Raw genomic sequence first — 23,841 nt, forward strand, 5'->3', positions numbered from 1 at the left:
GTAAATGGCAAAAGAAACATATCACTCTCTTACACACACACACACACAGATACACACATCCATCCATCAGGCGTTTGTGGTTCTATTTCCAAATTTCACACCTGGGAATCCACAGCGTCTACTTACAGCCTCATGCACTCTGCCATGCATTAGCTACATCCAATCATGTTTGATGACAAACTAGCTGTTGAAATTTGCTTGCAGCATCTGAGCCTCATGTAGGGTTGGGACTGTAGGGTCTACAATCATGTGATTTGCTGGAAGAGCAACCCCCACCCCCCCCCCCCCCCCCCCCCCACCACTCACCCACCCACCCACACCCCTCCCGTCCTCCCCTTTCCCTCCCTCCCCTCCCACCTCGCAGGCATGCCCCTGAGTGGCCTCTGCTAGGCTATGTTTCCAGGAAAGGGGCCTACTGGACAGGCTGTGAGGCCTAGGCAGGGAGACATTGGCTCATTGAGAAAAACAAAAACAGAGAGGGGCGGTGGGAAGACTCTCCCCTCTTACATAACTCTGCCTCCATGACAGGGAAAAAAAAAAGTTCCCCACCACAATGCAAAGAAAAACCTGTCCGTCCGCCTCTCCTCCTTCGGCTTGCGAACGCTCAAACACTTCAGGACTGGAATTCGAGCAAGACTGAAACCAGCAGTGCTTGCTTGCAGTTACACAATAGTTGCAACTCTTTAGACACACCACCGCCACAGGCATGACAAACATCCACACGTACACACTGAAATTTAAGAGAGCGTTACAGTCAAACACAAAGCTTTCCTTTGGTTTCTGTCCACTAACTAATAACGCCGTTTCTGTCTGTGCAAACTGTGACAACACGTAAAACATGATGTAACACACCATGTCACTCTCAGTCTGTGTTGTGTTGACTGTGTTTGAGCAGCTCTTGTGGTGAGACATCTACTGTAGCTGAGCGGCCTCCTCTCGCAGCCTGCAGCGCCTCCCTGTGGCCGCAAGAGGAGCCGCATGGAGGTAGTGTATGTGATGCTTTGAAATTAACCGAAGTAAAAAATGTTGGTACCACTTTCTGGTAAGCCACACTTCATAGGGGATTTATAAGCTTCAATTAATGGCTTTATTCATTGTGGAAAATCCTCCTCCAGCATTTAACTCTCTTTGTCTTTTTAGCTCTTTATTTCATCAGCAGGAAAATCCCTCCAATGGACTGATTGATCATTCTGGTAAAAGGACATCTGGACCCGTTTATAAACAGCTTATTAAAGGATAGTTTCACAAGTCTTTTTCAAGTCTCTCCTAAAACAATAGTCAGGCGCCCAAATGAACATTGACACATGTTTTTTTTTTTAGCTGTAATCATTCCTCCTGTTCATACTGACCATTAGAAGATCCACAGTCCTAATTATGTGCAAAAATGTATCTAAACTCTGAAGCTACTTATTATTATTTGTTGGGTTTTTTTCCCATTTCTATACGTTTTACGGTTATTTTGTACAATTCTCTTATTACAGAGATTGTTTGTGTTTGTTTACAGCAAAAATCAATAAAAAATATAAATATAAGAACCCTTTATTAATGATTTATTAACATTTATAATAGCAGGTGACTGACAAACTTTTGCTGATGGCTTTTCAGTAATCGAGAAACATTATTAACAACTTACTTTTACATTTATCACTGTCTTAAAAAGTGAGAAACATGATCGTTTATTAATAACATTAGTTGTCTCGTTGAACTAAAGAGCTAAAAAGGCAAAGAAAAGTTGATGCTGGAGGAGGATTTTCCACAACCTGGCAACCCAAAAGGTCTTATTAATGGCTTATAAATGATTTATAAAGCATCTGTAAATTACTTATTAAACCATTAATTAATGATTTATAAGGGGTAAAGTGGTACCAAAACTTCATTCACATCTGTCAGGGTTTCTGCAGGAGTTAAATTTAAGACTTTTAAAGACATTTTTAATACCAGATTGAAAACAATTTAACACCTGTTTTAGGATTCTGCCGTCCAAAGCAGGAAAGTATGATTGAAAACCAGCAGGGACGATATGGCCTAGAATTATAATCAACGTTACTGCTTCCTTGCAGTATATAACAGTGATTCCTAATGATATAGTTAATTAAATCAATGCGACTTGGAGCTGGATAAGCAGCACAAAATGGATAAACGGATTCACCAATTAAAAATAACTCATTTATGGTTTTGCTAAAACTGACACTTTGAGTCGTAGCTGCAGTAGTGACAGCGTTTGCTGCAGGTCTGATGGTGCCGACTGAAACTCCACAACGTTTAACGAAACAAAAACAAAAACATTTTATAGTCTACGTCAGGTAAGACAATATAATATCAATTTTATACATGAAATTTAAGACTTTTGATACCTTCTAAGGCCTTTTTTTTTTGCTCTTTAAGACATTTCAGACCTTCAGATACCCCGTCTGTAAACCTTTAAATTTGGCAAAACTCACCGTGATTGTTTTGTACAATCATTAATTAGGACGTGACTACATGTACAGATAATAACACACATATTGGCAACTACAGTTTCTTGATTTCTAAACAAAAACATATACATATCATATCATAACATCATCTAGAAGTTTATGAACTTCTTGTATAAATAAATTCATGCTAAAGATGTCTGAATGTGCTGGAACTAAACAGTAAAAGGTCAGTTAGGTTGCACACAGCGGCACCTTCGAGACGAACGTCCGCTGGAACACACTTTTGATTTCAGGAGTCAAACTCCGGCTGCCGCTCGATCAGGATGGTCGTGTCGTTTCCTCTCCTGGTGGTCGGATCCAGGCAGGACACTCCCAGAGCTATCAGACATAACCACGACTGCAGCACAGACACAAACAGAGAGATTAGAAATGTAATTAATTTTTTTTATCTTTGCTCCTTTTTCTTATTTTGTTTTAATGGATAGGTTCACAGTTTTTCAAGTCTGTCTTAAAAGAGTTTATCTGAAGCTTATATGAGGCTTCAGCAGTCTGAGTTAGTCGCATCAAGTGGATATCTGACACATTTACAGTCTTTTTAGCATCAAATTCCCTCTTTGTGTTTCCCTGTTGAGCTGCGGTGGAAGTATAGTAACAAAAAGAGGAACTTTGGCACTAAAAACACTGTAACGTTGAAAGATATCTACTAGATTTGACTCATTTGGACACTGAAGCTTCATATTAACTTCAGATAAACTTTTAAATACATTTTTGCACAGAAGGAGGACTGTGTTGTCCCCCATCACTTACATTGTAAGTGCATTATGAAGGGATCTTCTAATGCTCAGTATGAACAGGAGGAATGATGACAGCAAGAAAAACAGGTTTCAATGTTCTTTTGAGCACCTGACTGTTGTTTTAAGACGGCCCTGAAAAACTGTGAATCCGCCCTTTAATAATAATTTCTTCTTTCTTTTATATTTACTTCTCTTTCTCCCTTTAATACACATACACTGATACACTGTGATGATCTCTGCTGAGTCATCTGGTGTTGCTGTGTGGTTCACCTGTCTCTGTTCATCCTGCAGGTGGATTGTTAGTATAACACAGAACACCTGAAGGTGTGTTCTCAGCTTATTTAAGTCTGGCTGCAGAGCAGCTGCTGCAGTTGTTGCAACTTTGCATTTCTCCTGCTGGTTTGGTCACATTACTTTAGTTATTTACTTTGCTTTTATGCACCTTACAACACCCACACACACACACAGATCTTCCACTCATGCACATCACTACTGATTTTGCTGACATCCACACTCTGCACTTTAATTACTTAAGTTACCTTTTAATTTGTCTTTCATTTGGTAAATTAGTTAAATAAACATATCTTTTGTTGAAACTTTGACATGGTGTGACTCCCTTTTGTTGTGGCCACATAACATAATATATGTATACATGTGTGACTTATAAAACAATTTTATTATTATTGTTATTATAGCACATACAATTACTAGTCTGTTTTTGCTATTACGCAAGAGTATATAGTATGTTTTAAGAGTCATACCTGTCCTTTGTTGTATCATCTTTTTTGTCACATTTGTGAAGTCTTGTTCTGTTGTTTTGCACCAATAAAACACAAACAAATTCTCTTGATTTCTCTATTAGATGAAGATCACATATTTAATTTAAGGTGCATCATAAAGTGACGTGACTATACTGTGTAACGATGCTTTAGAAGGCAAAATCTGAGACGACTAACTCGTGCTTTTCATACAAAATCACTGCAGAGTTTTAACTGCCTGAGTAGTTGAGGATGAAGTCACTGGAAGGTCTGGCTGGACAGGGTTTATGTTTACAGTGGATCAAAAGATCAGACACAGTGCAATCTGCTCTGTTACCTACCAGATATCCCACAAACGTCAGGTACGCCAGGGAGAGGAACGCTGCCAGCACATACAGCCAAACACTGTTGAACGTAATCACGTAAATCACGACGAAGTACATGTTGATGGCGCAGACGATCAGGATCACCACCCCTCCTCCGATCTTAAACACCCTGCAGGAAGAACAAACATGTTTAAAAGGAGAAACAATAAAATCAGAGCGATATCATTCATCACTTTGTGTCTTATGATCAAGATAAACTTACAATCCGTTGGCAAACTCGTTCATGAGAGATGGCAAACTGGTGAAGGTTAGGATGGGGATGAGGGCAAATGGTAACTGTGAGAGAAGGAAAAGGAAAGTCGCATCACAAATATCAAAAGAAGCAATTTTCTTACTGTACACAAAAATCATAAAAAAACTTTATTATTGTATTTTCATGACTGAAAACAAGTCTGTTCTGACTATAAACTGATTGTCATTCTTAACCCTGTTAGAGGTGGTGACAGGTTGAAAAGACCATTAAAAAGGGAAACGTTAGCTACATGTCAGTATGTACCGGCCCAAATGATGATTTTACACCTTTTTTATTTATAATTAAGTTTGAATAATATCCTATTATTTTATTCTCATTTTTAGATTTGTATTTTATTCCTTTATTTTGTTTTATTGTTTTATTTTCATTTAATTTCCCCTTTTTATTTTAATTTTATGCATGTGTTTTGTTTTTAATTTTTCTTTGTTTTCTTTATTTTACTATTATTATTTATTTTATTTTATTTTGTTTTATGTTATTTTTATCTATGTATTTTTCTTCTTTATTTAGCTATTGTATTCCTTAATTTAGTTTTATTTTATTTTCAACTTTTCCCTTTAATAATTGTATTTTTATTTAGCTTTTTTAAATTATTATTGTAGCTTTTTCTGTCTTAGTGAGAGTCCTTTTATTTGTGTTTACAATGTACTGGTTTGAGAATGAATATGTTTCATTACTATTATCAGTGATTATTATTACTGACACCTACTACTTATTACCAGTGCTTTTAATTGTTTTTGGAGGGAACAGTGGTGAGGATTGGCTGAGGAAATGTAATATGTTTTTTTTTTTTTTATTGTGTTTCATTCATTTTTTCCTTTTTTCTGTCTGTTATTTATGTTTAAAATAAATCCAGAAGCACTGAGTCAAGAGCAACTTGACTTGTTTTAGATTCTTAATCAGTTCTGACATCACAGATAAGATTAAAGATCTTCTTTCTTGTATTTCAGACTTTAAGAATAAATTGAAAAACACTTTGAAGATAAAGAACTGTGAGATAAAAGTGACTTAAAAGGTGATATATACTAGAAAGATAAAACAGACAAAGATAGAAGAGATGGTGGTGAAAGCTTAGATGAAGCTGCCAGTGAACAGTTTTTAACCGCGGCCTGACCTGCATGCTCTGCAGCACGTTGAGGAAGTCGTTCATGCCTGTCAGGTGCTGCACGTCCTTGAAAACGGCAACCAGCAGGGTAGGAGTGATGGCCAGGGAGCGGGTCAGCAACACCCGAGCAAAACGCGACCAGCGCAGGTTCAAAAAACCCTGAGGGCAGGAAAAACACATCATCAGGATGTGACATTTACAAGAAAGCTGCACTTGTTTACTACTGTTTCAGCAAAGGAAACAAATAAAGACGAATAACACAAGAGTTTCTGATGTAAACCTACCAAAAGGCCACAATAAATCAAAAATTCAGTCTAAAATTCAGTAAGATGATTGACTGATATGGGAGGAAATATTTGTCATGATGCTAAAAGACAGAGCTAACATTTCTACTCTGTGCTATGTGTGTGTTTGTGTCAGTATTTGTGCACACGGCTTATTGCTCCCTCCTCCACTGACCTCCATAACAAACTGGCCAGAGTACGTTCCAGTCATGGTGGAGCTCTGTCCAGCTGCAAGGATCCCCACGGCCCAGATGTAGAGCGCCGCCGGGCCAAAGAAACAGCCCAGCACCACTCCCTGCGACAGACACGCAAACAGGGAGGACAGTCAACAAAACCAAGTCGAGAAAACAGATTCAGCGGCGTTGCGTTCACCAGAAAACAATTACAGTCCCACAGCGCTTCCATAGAAACGAGAGAAATTTTAAGCGGCTACAGAGAATCATCACTCAACTCTGCAGCTCCCCTCGGCTCTATGAAGCATTTTACTGTCCTTCAGCTCATTGTTCTGGTTTTATCGCCCCAAACTTTACTGCTCTGATTCACTCTCGCCGCTTTCATCGCTGTCAATTTCGTTTCCAGACACACTGGACAGCTGTTTCCAGAGGAAAAGCTCTGAAAACCCCACTGTACACTACCTAGCAAACAGCAAACAGACACAGTTAGCTGTAGACTAGCTGGTGAACACAGTGGAGCATTTAGCAGCTAAAGAGTCAGATATTTCCCTCAGGAGATGGTGGAGACTAAAAACAGAGCAAAAAGAGAGTGAATATTGGACTCGGGTGGATAAAATAGATGTAAATAGGCAGATTTAGTAGATCTACTGTAGTATACAATAAAATGTAATAAAGAGCAATAGATGTTTTTATAGCTCAGTAGAATAATTTCATTGTCCCATGCTTTTAATTCCCACTGTGGTTTTAAAACAGAGCTTCTAACAAACGGAGAGATAGTTTATGACACTAAATATATAATGAATGACGATTATAGCTGCAAGTTCTTTTCTTTCTCGAAGGGATTCCTGATAGCGTCGATGCTTTTACACTCCTGTTGCATCACTGTGGCTCAGAATAACATAAGATGATGATAAAAGCAAATAAAAACTGCATCACTGTTTGTTATCTCTTTAGAAAAATTGAAAAAACAGTCTTTACTGAAGACATATATAATAATTCTCACACTTATTTATAGCCTTAGCTTTCATTTTAATATTTGAAAATTATTTCTAGTGTTTCTGCAGCTTCTTATTCAATTGGATTATATTCAGTATACATTTCACCTTGCTGAATATCACTTTTTGCTGTCACTGTAACCACAGGTTGACTTTATAAATTGTGTACACATGTGATACAATAGTGTCATAGTAACAGTTTAAAACTCACCCCTCTGTAGATGTCCACCTCCAGAGTTTTATTATCCATAGGGAACATATGTGAATGAGGACTTCCTGCATCAGTGCAGACTTTATGCTGCAATCAAAAAAATACAAAATACACCTGAAGCACAGCGGCCAAAGAAAAAAAAACACACATTCATGAAATTCCAAAAGACGGCTTGAAATGTCCCTTTTTCTCAGATCACGAGAGCTGAAATACTCACCACTTCTGCGTTTGTGCGTCCGTAGAAACCCTCCGCAAAAACAGCCACCACAAACACGTTGATGAGGAAAGAGACGAAGAGCGCGACGGTCGACTCGATGAAGAAATATTTGTTGGCCTCTTTTACTTCTTTCTTGTTCGTTCGATCCACTTCTCGAGACTGAAAAGGACATTCGGACTCACCGATTAGTTGATTCATACATACGTGAAGGATGAAATAATTTAGTTTAATTTAACAGAGAGAAATCAACCAAAATGAAATAAAACAGGACATGGGAACAAGAAGGGAGGTCTATAGAAAGGATCGCCGATATAAACGGGTTTTGAGGCGTCATTTAAAACAGTCCAAGGATTCGGCAGATCTTACAGATTGTGGAAGATGATTCGCTGACGGTCACCTTTTGATTTGTGCGGGGGATAGATGATAGAAGGCCAAGAATTGAGGGTCAAAGAAGTTGTGAAGTGAAACAGGGAACAAGGAGCTCAGAAATGTAGCTAGGGGGGCGAGGTCATGGAGCGCTTTATATGTAATCAGCAGGATCTTGTAGTTTATTCTGAATTTTACCGGAAGCCAATGGAGGGACGCAAGAACGGGGGTAATGTGTGTGTATGTAAGATTGACTGAGGCAGGTGTAGAGGGAGTTACAGAAGTCACAGTAGAAATAGCCAATCTCATCATGTCTAGACTGCTGTAATTCTCTTTTTACTTGACTTAATGAATCTTCTTTGGACCGATTACAGACCATCCAAAATGCTGCTGTTTGGCTTTTAACGTGATCCAACGGATGGTCACACGTTACACCTATTTTAACATCTCTGCACTGACTTTCTGTTCATTTTAGAATTCATTCATCATTCTTGGGCCTTACTCATGGAGCCCTACATGGCCAGGCTCATCATGGACCTTCTGCACCCCCACACCACGAGCCGAGCTCTTAGGTCCTCTAACCAGGGTCTTCTAAATGTCCCCCCAACACGTTTTAAGACTCAGGGAGATCATGCTTTCCAGTCGGCTGCATCTAAGCTTTGGAATAATCTCCCTAAAAGTCTCTGAACTCTGTGGACTCATCTATTCAGACAGACATTTAGGTAGCATGTGGTATTTTATGTTTTAACTTGTGTTTTTTTGTGAGCCTGTGAAGAACTTTGTGACCAGTGTCTGTGAAAGGTGTCTATCTATGTCTCATGTCTATCCAGCAGCCGATCGCACCTTGACGAGAGCAGAGTGGAGGTAAATGTTGTGGGGCATGATGACGGCTCCCACGATGCCCACCGCCTGGCCCAGCTGGACCGGCCCGCAGCCCTCGCAGTACGGCACGAACATCCCCATCAGCAGCTGGCCTTGGTCTGGTCCCACCGTCACATACTGGCAGAGAGGGAGCAGAGGATAACTGAATATATATATATATATATACAACTTTAAAAGCATGTGGAGACATATTTTAAAATATAACTGAGGACGAGTCTGGATACACAATGTGTAACCAGTAGCACCTGAAGATTTTACACCACCTGCTCAATGATTGACGCTGAGTGAGCGGGAGTTTGATGTGTGGTCAGACATTTGGTTCACAACCTTTTTTTTTTAGACGTAGTAGCCCCACAACCCAGTCCGATGAACTCAAGTACCCCTTCATCAACACCACCATTTATGCTCCAAATGTGTTCAAACTGGATGTTACTTTATTATTAATCATATAAAAGTGGATATAATAGTGGATGCTACAATACTTTCATAAGACTGAACTGTCAGTGTTTAGTTTGGTTTGGTCGAGTTTGCATTCGAACTACAACCACATGGAGAAGCAAAAGCTGGACGTACCAACCATTTATCTGTTAGTTGTAGTTATTTCATCTCCTCTGCTCGCCTGCTAACTCGTTTTCATGCACTCTTAAATGCAATAACACTTCAACTAATTGTTATAGCTGACTCAATATGTGGATTTATTTTTTTAATCAAATCATTAATTCAAAATTTTCCAATTTAGTTGAGCTACTCTACAGTCTCTCCACGTATCCCCTGGCAACAGCAGAAGTACCCCCCGTCCGTTCCGTCCTAAAACAACAGTCAGGTGCCCAAATGAACACTGGACATTAACACATGTTTTTCTCATTATAATTATCATACTGGCCATTAGAAGATCCTTTCATAATGAACTTTCAATGTAAGTGATGGGGGGCAAAATCTACAGTCCTCCTTCTGTGCAAAAATGTATTTAAAACACAGGCTTATAAACTTTTAAATACATTTTTTTGTACAAAACAAAGTCTGGATTTTGTCCTCCGTCACTTACATTGTGAGCGATCTTCTAGTTTGATCTTTAGTCTGAACAGGAGGAATGATTACAATGAGAGAAAACTATTTCAATATTCATTTGGGCACCTGACTGTTGTTTTAAGACAGGCCTGAATAATTGTGAAGCTATCCTTTAATGTTTGAGGTCTTAGTGGTTGTATATTAATCTACAGCTATGGTAATGTTGGCCAGTCCACCACTTTGGTCCAGACTACATATTGTATTGTATTTATTGGGACAATGTGCAGTTTTAAACATAAATGTTAACATCTGATATACTGTACCAGAGTTAGCTTAAACTAATTCATCAGCAGTCCCTTAAAATTAAAACATATAACAGCACAATAACAAACAGTACAAAGCAAAAAACACACAGAACACATTATATAGAATATCAACAACTATTGGATGGATTCATAGTTTGCTTATAATCCTTATTTATGCATCGTCATGACTCTGAAATTTTTTGTCTTGCACCATCATGAGGTTTATTATAAAATATCTCAACAGCTATTAGTTGGATTATCATTAAATATGGTGCAGACATTCATTTTCCCCTCCGGATGCATTGTAATAACTCTGGTGATACCTTCACTTTCCATCTAGCCTCATCATCAGATCAACGTAAGAAATAAAACAACTCATCGTGTTAGCATGCTGGTGTTAGCATTTAGCTGCTAGCATGGTTGTAATTCTCAAAAAGAACTACTTCATGCTGGAAAGCAAAAGTGTTTATAGCTGTTTTCCAAAAAGCCAAACTTAAAGATCCTTGTATTTCGATGTAGACCTTATTATTTTTTATTTAAACTGTTGTTAAAAGTGTAATGTGTTAAATGTCTTGTGCTTCTTCGTGTTTCTTTGTCTTTTAACATCTAGGGACCATTGTTGTTTTAACTTTAACATGTTATCCTTTGGATTTGGGTTTTGTGTCTGTAAAATTTATCATAATATATCATGAAGGTGAGGTGAAAACCCTGCAATCGTTTAAATATGTGACATTCATAGCGTGCACTTGTTCGTTCACATGCAAAGTGACAGAAATAGTTGTGTAAAGAATAAAAAAAGAGAGCTCAAACACCTGGTCAATCCCTGCGTGAGGTGGGCGTGAAGGTCACATTGTTGGTTTCGGAAATTTACAGGAATTGTTCGCAGGCAGCTTTCCAAAGTGCAACAACAGAAAAATGTTGGGGGAGGAGGGCGTTTCAGACGCTGTTCAACCATCTGACAAGCAGTTCAGTTGGAGCAGACTGGCTTCCTTAGTCTTGTTGTTTAGTTTGTCTGCTCGGCCTTACATGGCCTGCAGATGAAAACAGCTGGGATGACATCTTGTGACTAAATACTTTTATAAAATTATTGTTTTTTATTGTTTGTCGCCCGCTAAGACCAATCCACAGCCAAAACCCCGGGTGGAAATGAGATCAAATGTGTTTGCTGGTTGTATTTATGTGTGAAAATTTAAGTGCTGGTGCTTTTCAATCCTGAGAGTGACACTTTGAGCGTGTAGTGGCCAACAATTTATCACCTGCGGTTATAATTTTCTCAGTCAGATTTAGATGTTTAGTGGAGGATATAATGAGCCACATTGTGGGTGGTCTGTCATATTGTGTTGTTGTTACTGTGATGAATATTTGCACCTGTGAATCTGTATTCCAGTCATTGATTTATTCAACACTGGAGGCGACCAGCTGAGAACTGTTAAATTAGATATTTTAGTAACACGCAGACACAAGTAGGTAAAACAGAAACGACACTGTGTTTAATTATCTATGCAGATATTTAAACGTTTTTCTTTCTTATATCCTCATTACAGCTAAAAACTCATCCTAACACAGTGGAATAAAACCGTTAAGATGTGGCTGGATGACTTAATTACCAGCTTACATTAAGAAAAGATTTGCTTTGCTTTAAAACACAAACTTTCACTTTGATAGAACTTTGCAGCCCTTTATTATCCATATCTATGAATCTATAAGCAATAACTGACTCACTGTCCATTTGTATATAAACCAAAATGCTCAGTAAAAATGTCTTTGATAGAATTATGCATGTTTGTACCTCATATCCAAAGGTTATGGCCATGACAGTGATGAGCAAACCAAAAAAGGCCTCCAGCTTCCTCAGGCCTGCAGAGAAGGAAATGTTTTTATTTATTGTTCTTACGGTTCACCATCATTTGCAAATGATTCCCAACAGAATACGACCACAACCTACCGTATTTATCCAAGAAGAGGAAGACGAATGTGTCGATGATGGTGATGAGGACGCCGCCCCACAAGGGTATCCTGTCAGTGAAAACACACACAATTAAGAGAAGTAATGAAGCCGTTTTAAAGCACTTCATCCCAGCGGCCGTTTAACTGATGTCGTGTCTGTTCACGCCACCTGCCAGAGGAGAGGAGGCTGAACGCGATGGCGCAGCCGATGACCTCCTGCATGTCTGAGCAGATGATCGCCACCTCCACCATCAACCACAGGATGATACGAGGCACCTGGACAGAAGACTCAGGTTAGTATCATGTGATGTTATATTCAGCGTTATTGTATATAAAACACAATCCACGTTAACGACAGCTTAGTCCTGAGTGAGAAAAGTTCTGATTATGTTTCAAATCAATTCAAATAATCATCTATTTAGTGCAGATGATTGCTTCATTTAGATGGAAATGAAAATATGAAATATGGAAATAAAGAAAGGAATCTTAGAAGCAAATGAAAATGATTATTTAATATCAATGTTCACGGTTCAAATGAATTTCCTCTTTTGGATAATAAAGTTAAACTAGATTTGATTCAATTGATTCAAACACATACTGATGAATTTATGACATTACTGAGATTTAAAGCATTGAAACATTTTCATTTATCTACCTGAAGTTATAAGGTTTGAATATTTCTTCTTCAGTTTGTGTCCAGAAGGTAATTTAAAGTGGTGCAATCTAAAAAAAAAACTGATTTTAAGTTGTTTTTTTGGGTTCACAAATTCAGATATACTTTATAATTTAAGTGTCAAATGTCTAAAAACTGTGTTGTCAAATTGCTCAGATTCAATTGGTTAATGTTCAGATCTAAAAATTGTAGTCAAGTTAAAGAAAAACAAACAAACAAACGAACAAAAACCAAGTTGTTCTAATTAGACTGGTTAAAAAACAAAATTCAAGATGAAATATTCAAACTTTGAAGCTCCAAAGAATCCACAATAAAGTCTAAAATGTTTTTTGTTTTTGTTGTCAGTCAGATGATCTAAGAAGGAAAAATTCAAATGAGTGACTGGAAACCTCACACGCTTTAATTATTGAACTGGACAGAAACAAAAGTTTAAAAATTACTTTCTGGGAATTCCAATTATGGGAATTTAAACCACATGAATTCACACAGATGTTTTTTTTTAAACAAAATATTTCAATGCAATAAATTCTGTGTTATTTTTGAACAAGACGCATTTAGAAGAAAGCAAATAATCACAAAAGTCTGTGATTAATTGATTATAGAATTCTAATTATTATGGCCTGTCTTTGCTTCTATATAGTACATAACTTTAACATATCTGCGCTTCTAAATAATCTGTATTTTATGAACACTCACAGCTGTTAAAGATGCTGAGAAGTTAAGTTTGGCCATGACGTCTGTTTGAACGTATTTACAGCCCCGTTCTAGGTCTGAACTATCAGTACTGCAATAAAATAAAGCTCATTTAGATAATAGTTCGTTCATATATTCACACAAGTCCATGAAATCAGTTTCGTATTCAGTTTTCAGTGAGCTGCTTCCAGATTTGTATGCGTGTAATGAATGTTGTATCTATATGTATATTGTTCTTGTTGTTATATGTGCTGTATATGTGTTTTTTACTGTATCTAAAGATGTTCTAGAGGTATTTACAACACTGTGAGACATACCTTTCTACCTTTACATAATTGTAACCAATAAAAAACTCGACCCTTGGCTTCGAAACAGAAACAATCTGTGTACATAAATACTCGCTGCGCTGAACAGGCCCAAATACAAATATTTGACTTCTTAAACCGTCACACACAAGAAATGGCGACAGTCTCTAAAAAAATAATTGTTTCACATACTGAAACTCTTTACATCTTTATTTTTTTCTCCCCTTCAAATCTGTTTGGAGCTGCTTCTGTGTCCAGCAGAAGTGCAAAAAAAAAAAAAAAAAAAAAAGCATTTTGTGGTGGAAAACAAAGAGAACAAAAGAGGGGTTGGTCACATGATGTTTAGCCATGTGGTTACCAGTTGCTTTTCATCATCAGGTATTAAGAGAAGCAAACAAGCTTTTTATACAAGCTGGATTTAGCAATATATCCTCATTAATGATTCATGAAGTATGGATTTAACAGATTCCACATTTTCCTCAGTGTTTTGATAACTATTGCAGGCTATCATTTGGCTTTGATTTATTTCATTTTTTTTGATTATACAATCCGAGGATTACAGAGGCTGTAACAACAGTGCTGAATGCCGGTTATGCAATCAGGCAGTTACAGTAAACCAGGACTACTTCTGCTTACAGCCTCTCAATTTCTCCATTGTTGCATTTTTGAAGCCATAACAGTATTGTACAGGAACGGCAGCAGCTTGAGATTACTGATATGACAGGTAGGCTCACAGTGTGGTACTGGCGGTTGCAGACTTCGGCCAGGTGCAGCCCGGTGACCACGCCGAGCCGGGCCGCCAGCCTCTGCAGCAGCAGGCCGATGATGGTGGCTACCAGCAGCACCCACAGGAGCTGACGGGACGAGAACAAAACGAATCATCCGTTAATCATCCATCTGCATCCACTTCCCCTTTTTGAAACAGACTTCATAGTTATTTATGGAGAATCTAAAAATGATAAAGGAAGTTTAGTTTTATTCTTGCATCACGCTCTTATTGAGGCTTTACTTTCACTTATGTTAGTCTGTGACTCTCAGTCTGATATATCACATACTGATACTTTGATACAATAAAAATATAAAAAAGGTAGCACATCTCATATTTCTAGTGATGTGAGCCGAATAAAGAAGTGAAATGTTGGTATTTTGACCTCTTTGACTAGAAATTTGAGCTGTGCTACCTTCTTTATATATGTTTGGAACATGCCTACTGGATTCTGGGTTTAGCTCTCCACTGAGAATCCCTTTATTGAAGCGCAACCTCCTTCTCCAATTCACCTTCATATAAAACTAGATAATATCTGGGATTTTGGTTACTTTATGTCCTGCTGCTGTTCTTTTGTTGTCTTTTTTAAAGATGTATTTGTCAGTTTTAGCAAGATGAAATCAACCATGAACACGTCTGATTGATCATCTACATCACTAATAATAATCATTTCTCAGAACTTTTCTTGTTAGTAAATACAGTATGTTATGAATGTACCAATATTCACCTCAACACTACTGGGACATTATCAGTGTAAAAATACTTGGCCAACCATATTGTGGTGTGTCATTGTGTTTACAGTATTTGTCTGAATGGCGGAGCGAAACCTCAAAAATGTGAACACATTTTGATACAACCGCAGTAGACGGGCTGTCAGGGGAATCAGCTAAAGAGCTTGTGTTTTTATTTTCAATATTTTGCATCAGCCTGCTTCTCTTCCCTCGTAAAGCATTTTTCCAGCCTGACAGTGATGTACACCACTTTAATATGGGACCTGCTGACTGGTTTCACCTCCCAGTGCTCTGTACTGGGCTCTGTTAATTCTCCATTAGGTATCTATAGAACAGTGAACAACTGATCATATCTGACTATAATTGGCCTTTTTCTCTCTCTATCAAAACACACACACACCCTCGTTACATTATTTTATGTCGTCACTTGATTTATTCTACCTGTTATATGTTTGCTTTTTGATCTGATGGCTGCTTGTTTGTTAATTTTTGTGGCTGTGTTTGTTTATGATGCGTATTGAGGTGACATTCTTTCTATAAGCCTCTGGGGGGGGTTTCTAAATCTCACCTGCACATTTTGCTTCTTCCCTGTTGTTGTTGTGTTTCTGCTGCTTTGTTTTACCGTGCAAATAAATAAATAAAAGTTTAAAAAATAGATAAGATAAAGCGGATAAACAGTCACATTTAAGGCTGCTCGGTCGGTCTGAAAATTCACTCAACCTCTCGTTCATTTTACAGTTTTTCTCGGTTGCTTCGGAGAAGTTTTTGAATGAAAATGAGAATGTTTCTCAGAGCACAATGTGAAATTATCAAACCTATGATTCATTTTCTCATTTCTTGTTTCTTTCATACAGAAGTGAAATACATGAGTACAAATATTTTTAAATGATGCAATAATGGATTACACCACTCTTGCAATGATTTGGACTCATCAACACGCTCATTGTGTAAATCCTCACAATGTTTGAGCCAGCTGTCAGAACTTTTAAAACAGAAATGTTTCATACATTTCAGTGATCTGATGTGATCAGTGTTTACTGTGCCGTCGTGTTTCCAGAACTGTTACATATAAGGGAGGTACTATGAATAGGAGACTCACCCAAAAGAGGAACATTAACAATGAAAAACTTGTGAATAAACTGTTGAAACTGGTGTTTTTATGACATGAATTTGTTCAGTTAGCTCTAAAGGATATTTGATTTTATTATTGGGTTACGATATTTAATGAGAAATAACATGAAACGTCATTTTAGTGTCTTCTGTCACACTGACACAGTTCCTTCATCCTTTGACTGTCTCGGTTTAAACAGTGACTCGTGAGTTAAATATTTTCAATGAATGACCACCTTCTGCAGGGCAAATGTGACAAAAGTGTTTCGCCACTCGGTATAAAATGATGTGGAAATTGCTCTTAATGTTTTGAGGATTGCGACAGTGTCTGAGAATATGTGCTTAAGCGATTGAGAAGAATGAATGAAGAATGTGTTTCCTGTTTATTCAGGCAAATAGCACATTTGTTAAACTTTGACGTGCGGTATAGTGAAACTCTCCAGTGTTTGGCCAGTTTGAGAGACAGTGGAATCGATCCGTCCTTCAGGAAATATTATTGCTGGTATTGTTTATATAACTGCATGGTGAAGAATGAAAGTAGCAGATTACTGTATGAGGGATGTTTGCTAAAAAGGAGAATAATTTTACAACTATTTTGATAGTCAATTAATCATTAAAGTAACTCTTTAGACAATTGTAATTGTGAGGACATTTTTTGTCTTTAAGGACCAGTGTGTAAGATTTAGTTGCATCTAGCAGAACGGACTTAGCAGAAATTTAATATAATATTCATAAGTATGTTTTAATTAGTGTATAATAAGAAAATAAGAATCATTGTGTTGTCTTTACCTTAGAACCGCCATGTTTCTACAGTAGCCCAGAATGGACAAACCAAACACTGGCTCTAGAGAGGGCCTTTTGCATTTTTCATGGCTACTATAGGTTCTCCTACACCCTTGGTAGGGGACCTCAACAGGCAACCTCACCACTAGATGCCACATAATCTTACACACTGGTCCTTTAATTGAAAACTAAATATTTTTGGGTTGGTCCAAAATCTGAAGACATCACCTTGGCCTCTAAGAAATGTTTCACTCATTCCTGACATGTTGTAGCTCAAATAATCAATTAAACAAGAAAATAATTGTTACATGCAGCCCTACCTTGAAGCCAGCTTTAGCGCCAGACTGCAGGTCCGACTCGATGTTACCTGGGTCCAGGTAGGCTATGCTCATCAAGAACCCCGGCCCAGTGAAGGCCCACAGCTTACGGAAACTAATCCCACACTGGAGGAGAGAGGATCACAATCTGTGACACTAATAATAACATCAAACTTCATATAATGTGCTACATGCTGAAAAAAACAACAAATCAGCATCACTTCACTTGGATTTGTGGATTACCTGACCATCCTCCTCGGGAACAGGGACCCTCTGCTCAAAGTAAGTACTAGAAACAGGATCATTATCTTGTTTCTGGAGGAAGACCCCTGTGTGTGAGTGCGTGGTCTCTATCACAGCTTTCTCTCCCGCCACGTCACCTGCTGAACAAAAACATGGTGACCATCATTAAAAAACTACAAAAACTGAACATCACGAGCGTCTACCTCACCTACGCAAATCCTACGATGTGGTTAAAACACACAACTCCGAAGTAAATGTGTCTGTGAGGCAAACAGTTCCTCATCCTCTGGGGTCTGTAAACGTCTGCACAAAATTTGATTTCAATCCATCCAAAAGTTGTCAAGTTATCAGAGAACCATGAATGTCTGTACAAACCTTTGTCAAGCTACGTATTTCATTGAATAGGTGAAATATTTGACCTGCTGGTGGCGCCAGAGGAAAAGTCAGGGAATCATAAAAATCCATAGGATTGATCCTCTGGGGACCATGAATGTCTGGATAAAATTTAATTTCAATCAATCCAACGGTTGTTGAGATATCTCAGTCTGGATCTATGTGGTGCCATCTTGACATCCAAACAGTTCGTCTTCGTTTAAGGGAAAAAGAAAAGCCTGATTCTTCACCGTCAGAGGAGCTCAGAGACACAGAGGAAACTTGTTTTACAGAGCGATGGCGGATGAGTCTGATGCTGAAGGGCTTCATGACATTTTATAAAACTTTCTCTTACTGTCTACTCTTACCTTGTCCTCCAGTTTGTTCTGACTCCTGATCTGTGGGAATACTGGGAGGCAGAGAGGAGATGTGGATGTTCTCAGGAGGGGGCTCTCTGGCTGGAGGCAAACAGATAATTATATCGGGATTACAGTCGCTTACATGATCACAGTGCATACAAAACAAAATCCTTCACATACACAGAGAGAACCATGAGAAAAAGATGCACAGATAATCATCAGGTTAGATGTTATTTTAGCTTAAAGACGCGGTCAAATAAATCCTGCTGGAGTCTGTGAAGATTCTCGGTCACCTAGGTCATGGATATCCAAGGAGGGTTGAAAAAGGTTCACCTCTCATCCGAGGGGCTTCTTCAGTTCTGACCGACTGGTGGTGAGTCCCCTCTGTGGGGTCAATATCAAGGTCATTGATACCAGTTGGTTCGTTAGTGCTCCTGGCTGTTGTTGTGAGTCGTTGGAGTTGTCACATGAGTGTCGTAGAATGGTTTGATTGGTGGGCAATAAGTCGTCATCTCTCAACAGGGGAGGAGGTCTACGACACCACTTATCACCCACCTACAATAAGTGGGTGTCGTAGACCTCCTCCTCTGTTGAGAGATGGTTTTAAACCACCAATGTTGTCCTTTCATCTCTTCCCAGGACCATTCACATTTGGCCTCATGTGACAACTCCAACAACTGTCGTTTACACTTGGCTTCAGATGACTCCAACGGCTCTGAACAGTTATGTAATGTTGTAACAACAGCCAGGAGCACTAACGAACCAAGTGGGAGCAATGATCTTGATAATGACCCCCCAGAGGTTAAATACCTGGGACTCCCCACCGGTCAGTTAGAACTGAAGAAGCCTTTTGGACGTCCAAGACCAGCTGCCGTCGATTCAACCCTCCTTCGTTATTTTCACAGATACCAAACACACAGATACCTGCCTCACGACAACCTGAGGCAGGTTTTCTATATATGTCAGTTACTTCAAAACAATTTGATAAAACACAACTTTATTTAGGAATATACATATAAAACAATTAGTCATGAAGCAACATCGTTAGTGTCCGTAACCTCGAGAGAAACTTAACTGACGTCAGATGGTTTAAATTTTCACCTGGATGAGTTTGTTTATAGTAAAAGACTCTATGGCGAAATAAATTATATAGTAACATACAGTGAAATGTCATTTCTTCTTCCGGTCGTATGATTGTAAAGAAACTTGAGTTTTTTGAGAGAGGAGACAAAAAGTGCTTTGTTTCTAATAGAGCTGAGATGATTAATCGATTAATCAGTTTATTGTTTGATTGACTATGTATTAAACTATTTTAATTGTTAATTGTCTGAGTAATTTTCAAGCAAAAATCACTGGTTTCACTTTCTAAATTATAGCTATTTTCAGATTTTCTTGATCTTCTATGACAGTAAACTGAATATTGGGGTTTGGACATTTGAATGACTCACAATGGACATTCTTTGCTGACATTTCAGAGACCAAACTAATAATTGATTAATTGATTAATTGAGCATATCGTTAGTAGATTCATTGATAAAGAAAACAATTGTTAGTTGCAGCTCTAGGTTGCAAAGTAATGTTATACTATGTAAGAAGTTATGTTCTTGTTTGACAAATGTTTCACCACTGCAACTAGAGCTGCAACAATTAGTTGATTGAAAGGAAAATTAATCACCAACTAATGTGATAATCAATTAATTGTTTTGAGTTATTATTTTTTTTTTTTAGAAAAAAAGCAAGAATTCTCTTGTTTCAGCCACTTAAATGTGAATGTTTCTGGTTTCTTTAGTCTTCTATGATAGTAAACTGAATATTTTTGGGTTGTGGACTGTTATTCAGGACAAAACAAGACATTTTAGGTTGTATCTTGGGGTTTAGAGAACAATGATCAATATCTTTAATTATGTGGGCTCTGCACTTGTATGTGCATGACATGATAAGTAAAATAAATACCTACATACTATCTGAACAATATTATACTTCAGTTGTGCAAATTAATAATTCATTGACAGCTAATAAATGGTTTATAACAGACTATAATGTAGTTGATAGCAAATAAAAGTGTTTATAGATGTATTTTCTTGACAGCTGTAACTCCTTCTGTGGAGGCTGGTGTATAAACTGATAATGAACAGCACTATAGTAGGGCTGTTTTTCTCAATTAATCGTTTTATCAATAAAATGTCAGAAAATGGTGAGAATGTAAGAAATGTAAGTTCTTAGAGCCCGAGGTGACGTCTTCACATGTCATGTTTTGTCTGATCATCAAGAGTTTCTGTTTACTATCATGTTCGACACAAAAAAGCTCATATTTGAGAAGCTGCAACGAGCAACTTTTTGTCATTTTTCCTTAAAAAAATGACTAAATGATTATTTGATTATCAAAAAAGATGCTGATTAATTTTGTGTTGATTGACTAATCAATGAATCGACAAATCTTTGGGACTCTACAACATAGTAACACACAGTTGTATTAATGTAGAATATGTCTTCCTTGGAGAAGTTATAGTTGTTGACAAATATCGTACATTAATAAACATTTTAAAATGCCGTCATATCTGCTAACTACAATATAAAGTATTTATTAAGTGTTTATATACTGCTTATAAATGCTAGACCAGAAGACTTAAAGTAAAATGGAAATTAATCAACTTGCAACCAACTGATATTGAATGAATCTGGGTCTGTTTGTAATCTGTGTGGTACATTTACTCAAGTTCTACACTTAAGTACAATTTTAAGTACTTTACTTGAGCATTTACATGTTATGCTACTTTATACTTTCACTCCACTACATTTAAGAGGGAAATATTGTATTTTCTTCATTATTTCTTAATATTTATGTACTTTTACTTTAGTAGGATTTTTCATGCAGGACTTTTACTTGTAATGGAGTATTTCTACATTGCTGTATTAGTACTTCTGGATCTGAGTACTTCTTCCACCTTTGGAAAAAAAAAACCCATATCACAGCAAAAAAGTAAGTTCCTGTGAGCAGTTTATGGGGATAATTGTACCACAGGAAATGATAAATGCCATGAAGCATGATAAGGAGAATATACGAACTTTGTTACACTATAAATACGTGTTTAAATGTTCTAAAATATCAGGAGTTATATGAAGAAAAAGGCACATAAAGTCACATTTCAGGTAAGATTTGGTGATAAAAAATATTAAGAAAGATACTTTTAGTGCAACCGAGCGTGAAACATTCATTCAAACTATCAGAAAACTCACCTGAGCGCAGAAAGGAGAACATCTTCGTGTAGCAGGAAGCGTCTCTTCAAACTCTTCAAGTTACAGACGAAACGAGCAGCACGTTTGTGTTTGCAACATTCCGGTAAAATGATTTACTTTTCCCTCTACCTCGCTTCCCTGTTTATGTAAAGGAGGAATGGCAGGTGTTATGCTGATTTCTGCCAGCCCGCCGAGAACTGCGTGCACTTCGCGGGAGCGCGCACAGCTAAAGGAAACACTAACAGACGTAGGCCCCTAATGATTTTTTTTTTTAAGGCAAAGTACTGTTTAAAAACCGATATAATCTTCTTTTTCAGGTTCATCAATGATGATAAATGATCTGAATCTATAGGTTTTGAACGTTTAGAATCATAAATGCGACCATTTGATTCATAGATCTCCAGAAATAAAGTGACAGTGTGGATGCATTACTGGGCAGAGGTGTATCTGATTACCTGACCTCCTTTCTCAGACCAGGTGAGTGTTGAAATTCACACTGTCGAGCCAAAACGGCCCAAAACATGAGCTGGTAACAGTGTTTGATCCGGAAGTGTCTGAAAAGTGGATGCATTATTCGGCAGAAGTGTATCTTAATACCTGTTGAGAACTGCATCATCCTGTTGTTTCTGTCATTAAGAATCACATGAATACTGCATCCAACTTTGTCTCTACAGATCTATGAATCAAATGGTTTCACCAGCTGTTATTTGGGGCCGTTTTGGCTCGACGGTGTGAATTTCACACATTTAATAATGACATAAGGTGAAATAATAGCGGATGCATTAATGCATGCACCCCTAAACCAGTGGTTCTCACGTCAAGGACCCCTAAACGGACACAAATGAAACCTCCCATTTTAAAGATTTTTGCTTTTAGATGTTTAATTACAGAAAGTCTATGAAACCCAAACAGGGACACATTCTGTCATTGTGTTACTTATGGATGGAATTATAGTGAAACCCCCTCAAGGACGCCTGGGGGTCCCCGAACCCCACTTTGAGAACTACTGCATTAACATGACACTTTAAATCAACGTTTGATAGGAATAAAAATAGTTTTAGCAGCACATACTTTATTTGATTGACTTTGAAAGAGTGAATCTGACACCTCACATTCAATTTTCTGCATTTAAAACCTAATTTTAGTAACTATATGAAATCCTAAAGACACATCGCCCTAAGAAATATTGACAGATTCATCCAGGAAACAATGTCAGACCAGTTGTATCAAAGAAATAAAACAGTAATGACTCTAAACTATAGATTCAGATCATTTATCATCACTGATGAACCTGACAGAGAAGATTATATAGTTCTTAAACAGTACTTTGCCTTAAAAATCATTACAATGTCTGCTAGTTTTCCCCTCAAGCTGTGCGCGCTCCCGCGAGGTGCACGCAAAACTGTGTGTAACACCTGCAGGTTGGACGTCGTCCCTCGGCGTGGCGGTGTTGACTCACCTGACAGGTGAGGGAGAAGGACGAAACTGCCTGGGGACGAAACACAAGTGAACCTGTTGACTCGCCTGTTTCTACCACGTGACCCGGTTTATATACCGAGTACCAGTCTGAGTTGATCCCGGACCAGGAAGTGACAGATTATGAAAATTAAACATAACAGGATGTTGTTTAAGGAAACAAGTTAGTTTAGTTAAATACACATTGTTGACTCAGAAAGAAGTAAATTATAATATTTAATGTCCACCAGTGTAAAGTTACATGCTCTGCTTAAATTTTACGTTTCCGTTTGTTTTTACCTTTCAAAATAATAGTCTTATCAAAGAACAGGGTTTGTTTCCGGCTTCAAGTTTCAAAATAAACCCCTGCGGAGTTTCTCAACTTTCTTTTTCTTTCCCAGTTTTAATACTTTTGTTGTTGTTCTGTTTTGTTTCACAAGAGAAAAAGTAAATAAACAAACAAACAAACAAACAAAAATTTGTGCAGAATGATTTAAAAAAATTTTTATTTTCATCTATATCATCAGGCAACCACTTAGATTAATCTCAGGATTTTCTCTAAATCAAATCAAACAACGTAGCTATTTAAAGGACCAGTGTGTAGAATTTAGTGGCATCTAGTGGTGAGATTGCAGATTGCAACCAATTGAATACCCCTCCCCTTCCAAGCATGTAGACGAACCTACATTGGCCATG

The 23,841-nt window shown here is 37.8% G+C and overlaps 1 protein-coding gene across 6 annotated transcripts; it reads right to left on the reverse strand.

Annotated features, from left to right (window-relative positions):
• Positions 1-1,385: 1,385 nt before the first annotated feature.
• On the reverse strand, positions 1,386-23,510 carry LOC121895675 (natural resistance-associated macrophage protein 2-like). 6 transcript variants are annotated; one of them, XM_042409078.1, is made up of 17 exons: positions 23,150-23,510; positions 21,691-21,828; positions 18,463-18,552; positions 17,723-17,862; positions 17,483-17,605; positions 14,507-14,626; positions 12,271-12,377; positions 12,100-12,170; positions 11,944-12,011; positions 8,803-8,958; positions 7,594-7,752; positions 7,377-7,463; positions 6,173-6,292; positions 5,723-5,872; positions 4,558-4,631; positions 4,311-4,464; positions 1,386-2,814 (listed from the first exon to the last, which is right to left on the reverse strand). In XM_042409078.1, exons 2-17 carry the CDS (start codon positions 21,710-21,712, stop codon positions 2,707-2,709), a joined length of 1,749 nt encoding a protein of 582 aa, XP_042265012.1. In that variant the 5' UTR covers positions 21,713-21,828; positions 23,150-23,510; the 3' UTR covers positions 1,386-2,706. The 6 variants fall into 6 exon arrangements, with proteins under 6 accessions (XP_042265012.1, XP_042265011.1, XP_042265013.1 ...); XM_042409077.1 differs by having other exon boundaries at positions 23,106-23,510; XM_042409079.1 differs by lacking the exon at positions 23,150-23,510 and having other exon boundaries at positions 17,723-17,859; positions 21,691-21,923.
• Between the last annotated feature and the right edge of the window lie 331 nt (positions 23,511-23,841).

The sequence above is a fragment of the Thunnus maccoyii genome, chromosome 4 (assembly GCF_910596095.1).
Source record: "Thunnus maccoyii chromosome 4, fThuMac1.1, whole genome shotgun sequence".
NCBI lineage: Eukaryota > Metazoa > Chordata > Actinopteri > Scombriformes > Scombridae > Thunnus > Thunnus maccoyii.

Coding starts and splice junctions, on each gene's coding strand:
- LOC121895675 (XM_042409078.1), bottom strand. CDS start 21,712: ATGTTCTCCTTTCTGCGCTCAG. Junction 17,606..17,722: donor TTCCCGAGGAGGATGGTCAG/GTAATCCACAAA, acceptor TCTCTCCTCCAG/TGTGGGATTAGTTTCCGTAA. Junction 8,959..11,943: donor CCATAACCTTTGGATATGAG/GTACAAACATGC, acceptor CCTCTCTGCCAG/TATGTGACGGTGGGACCAGA.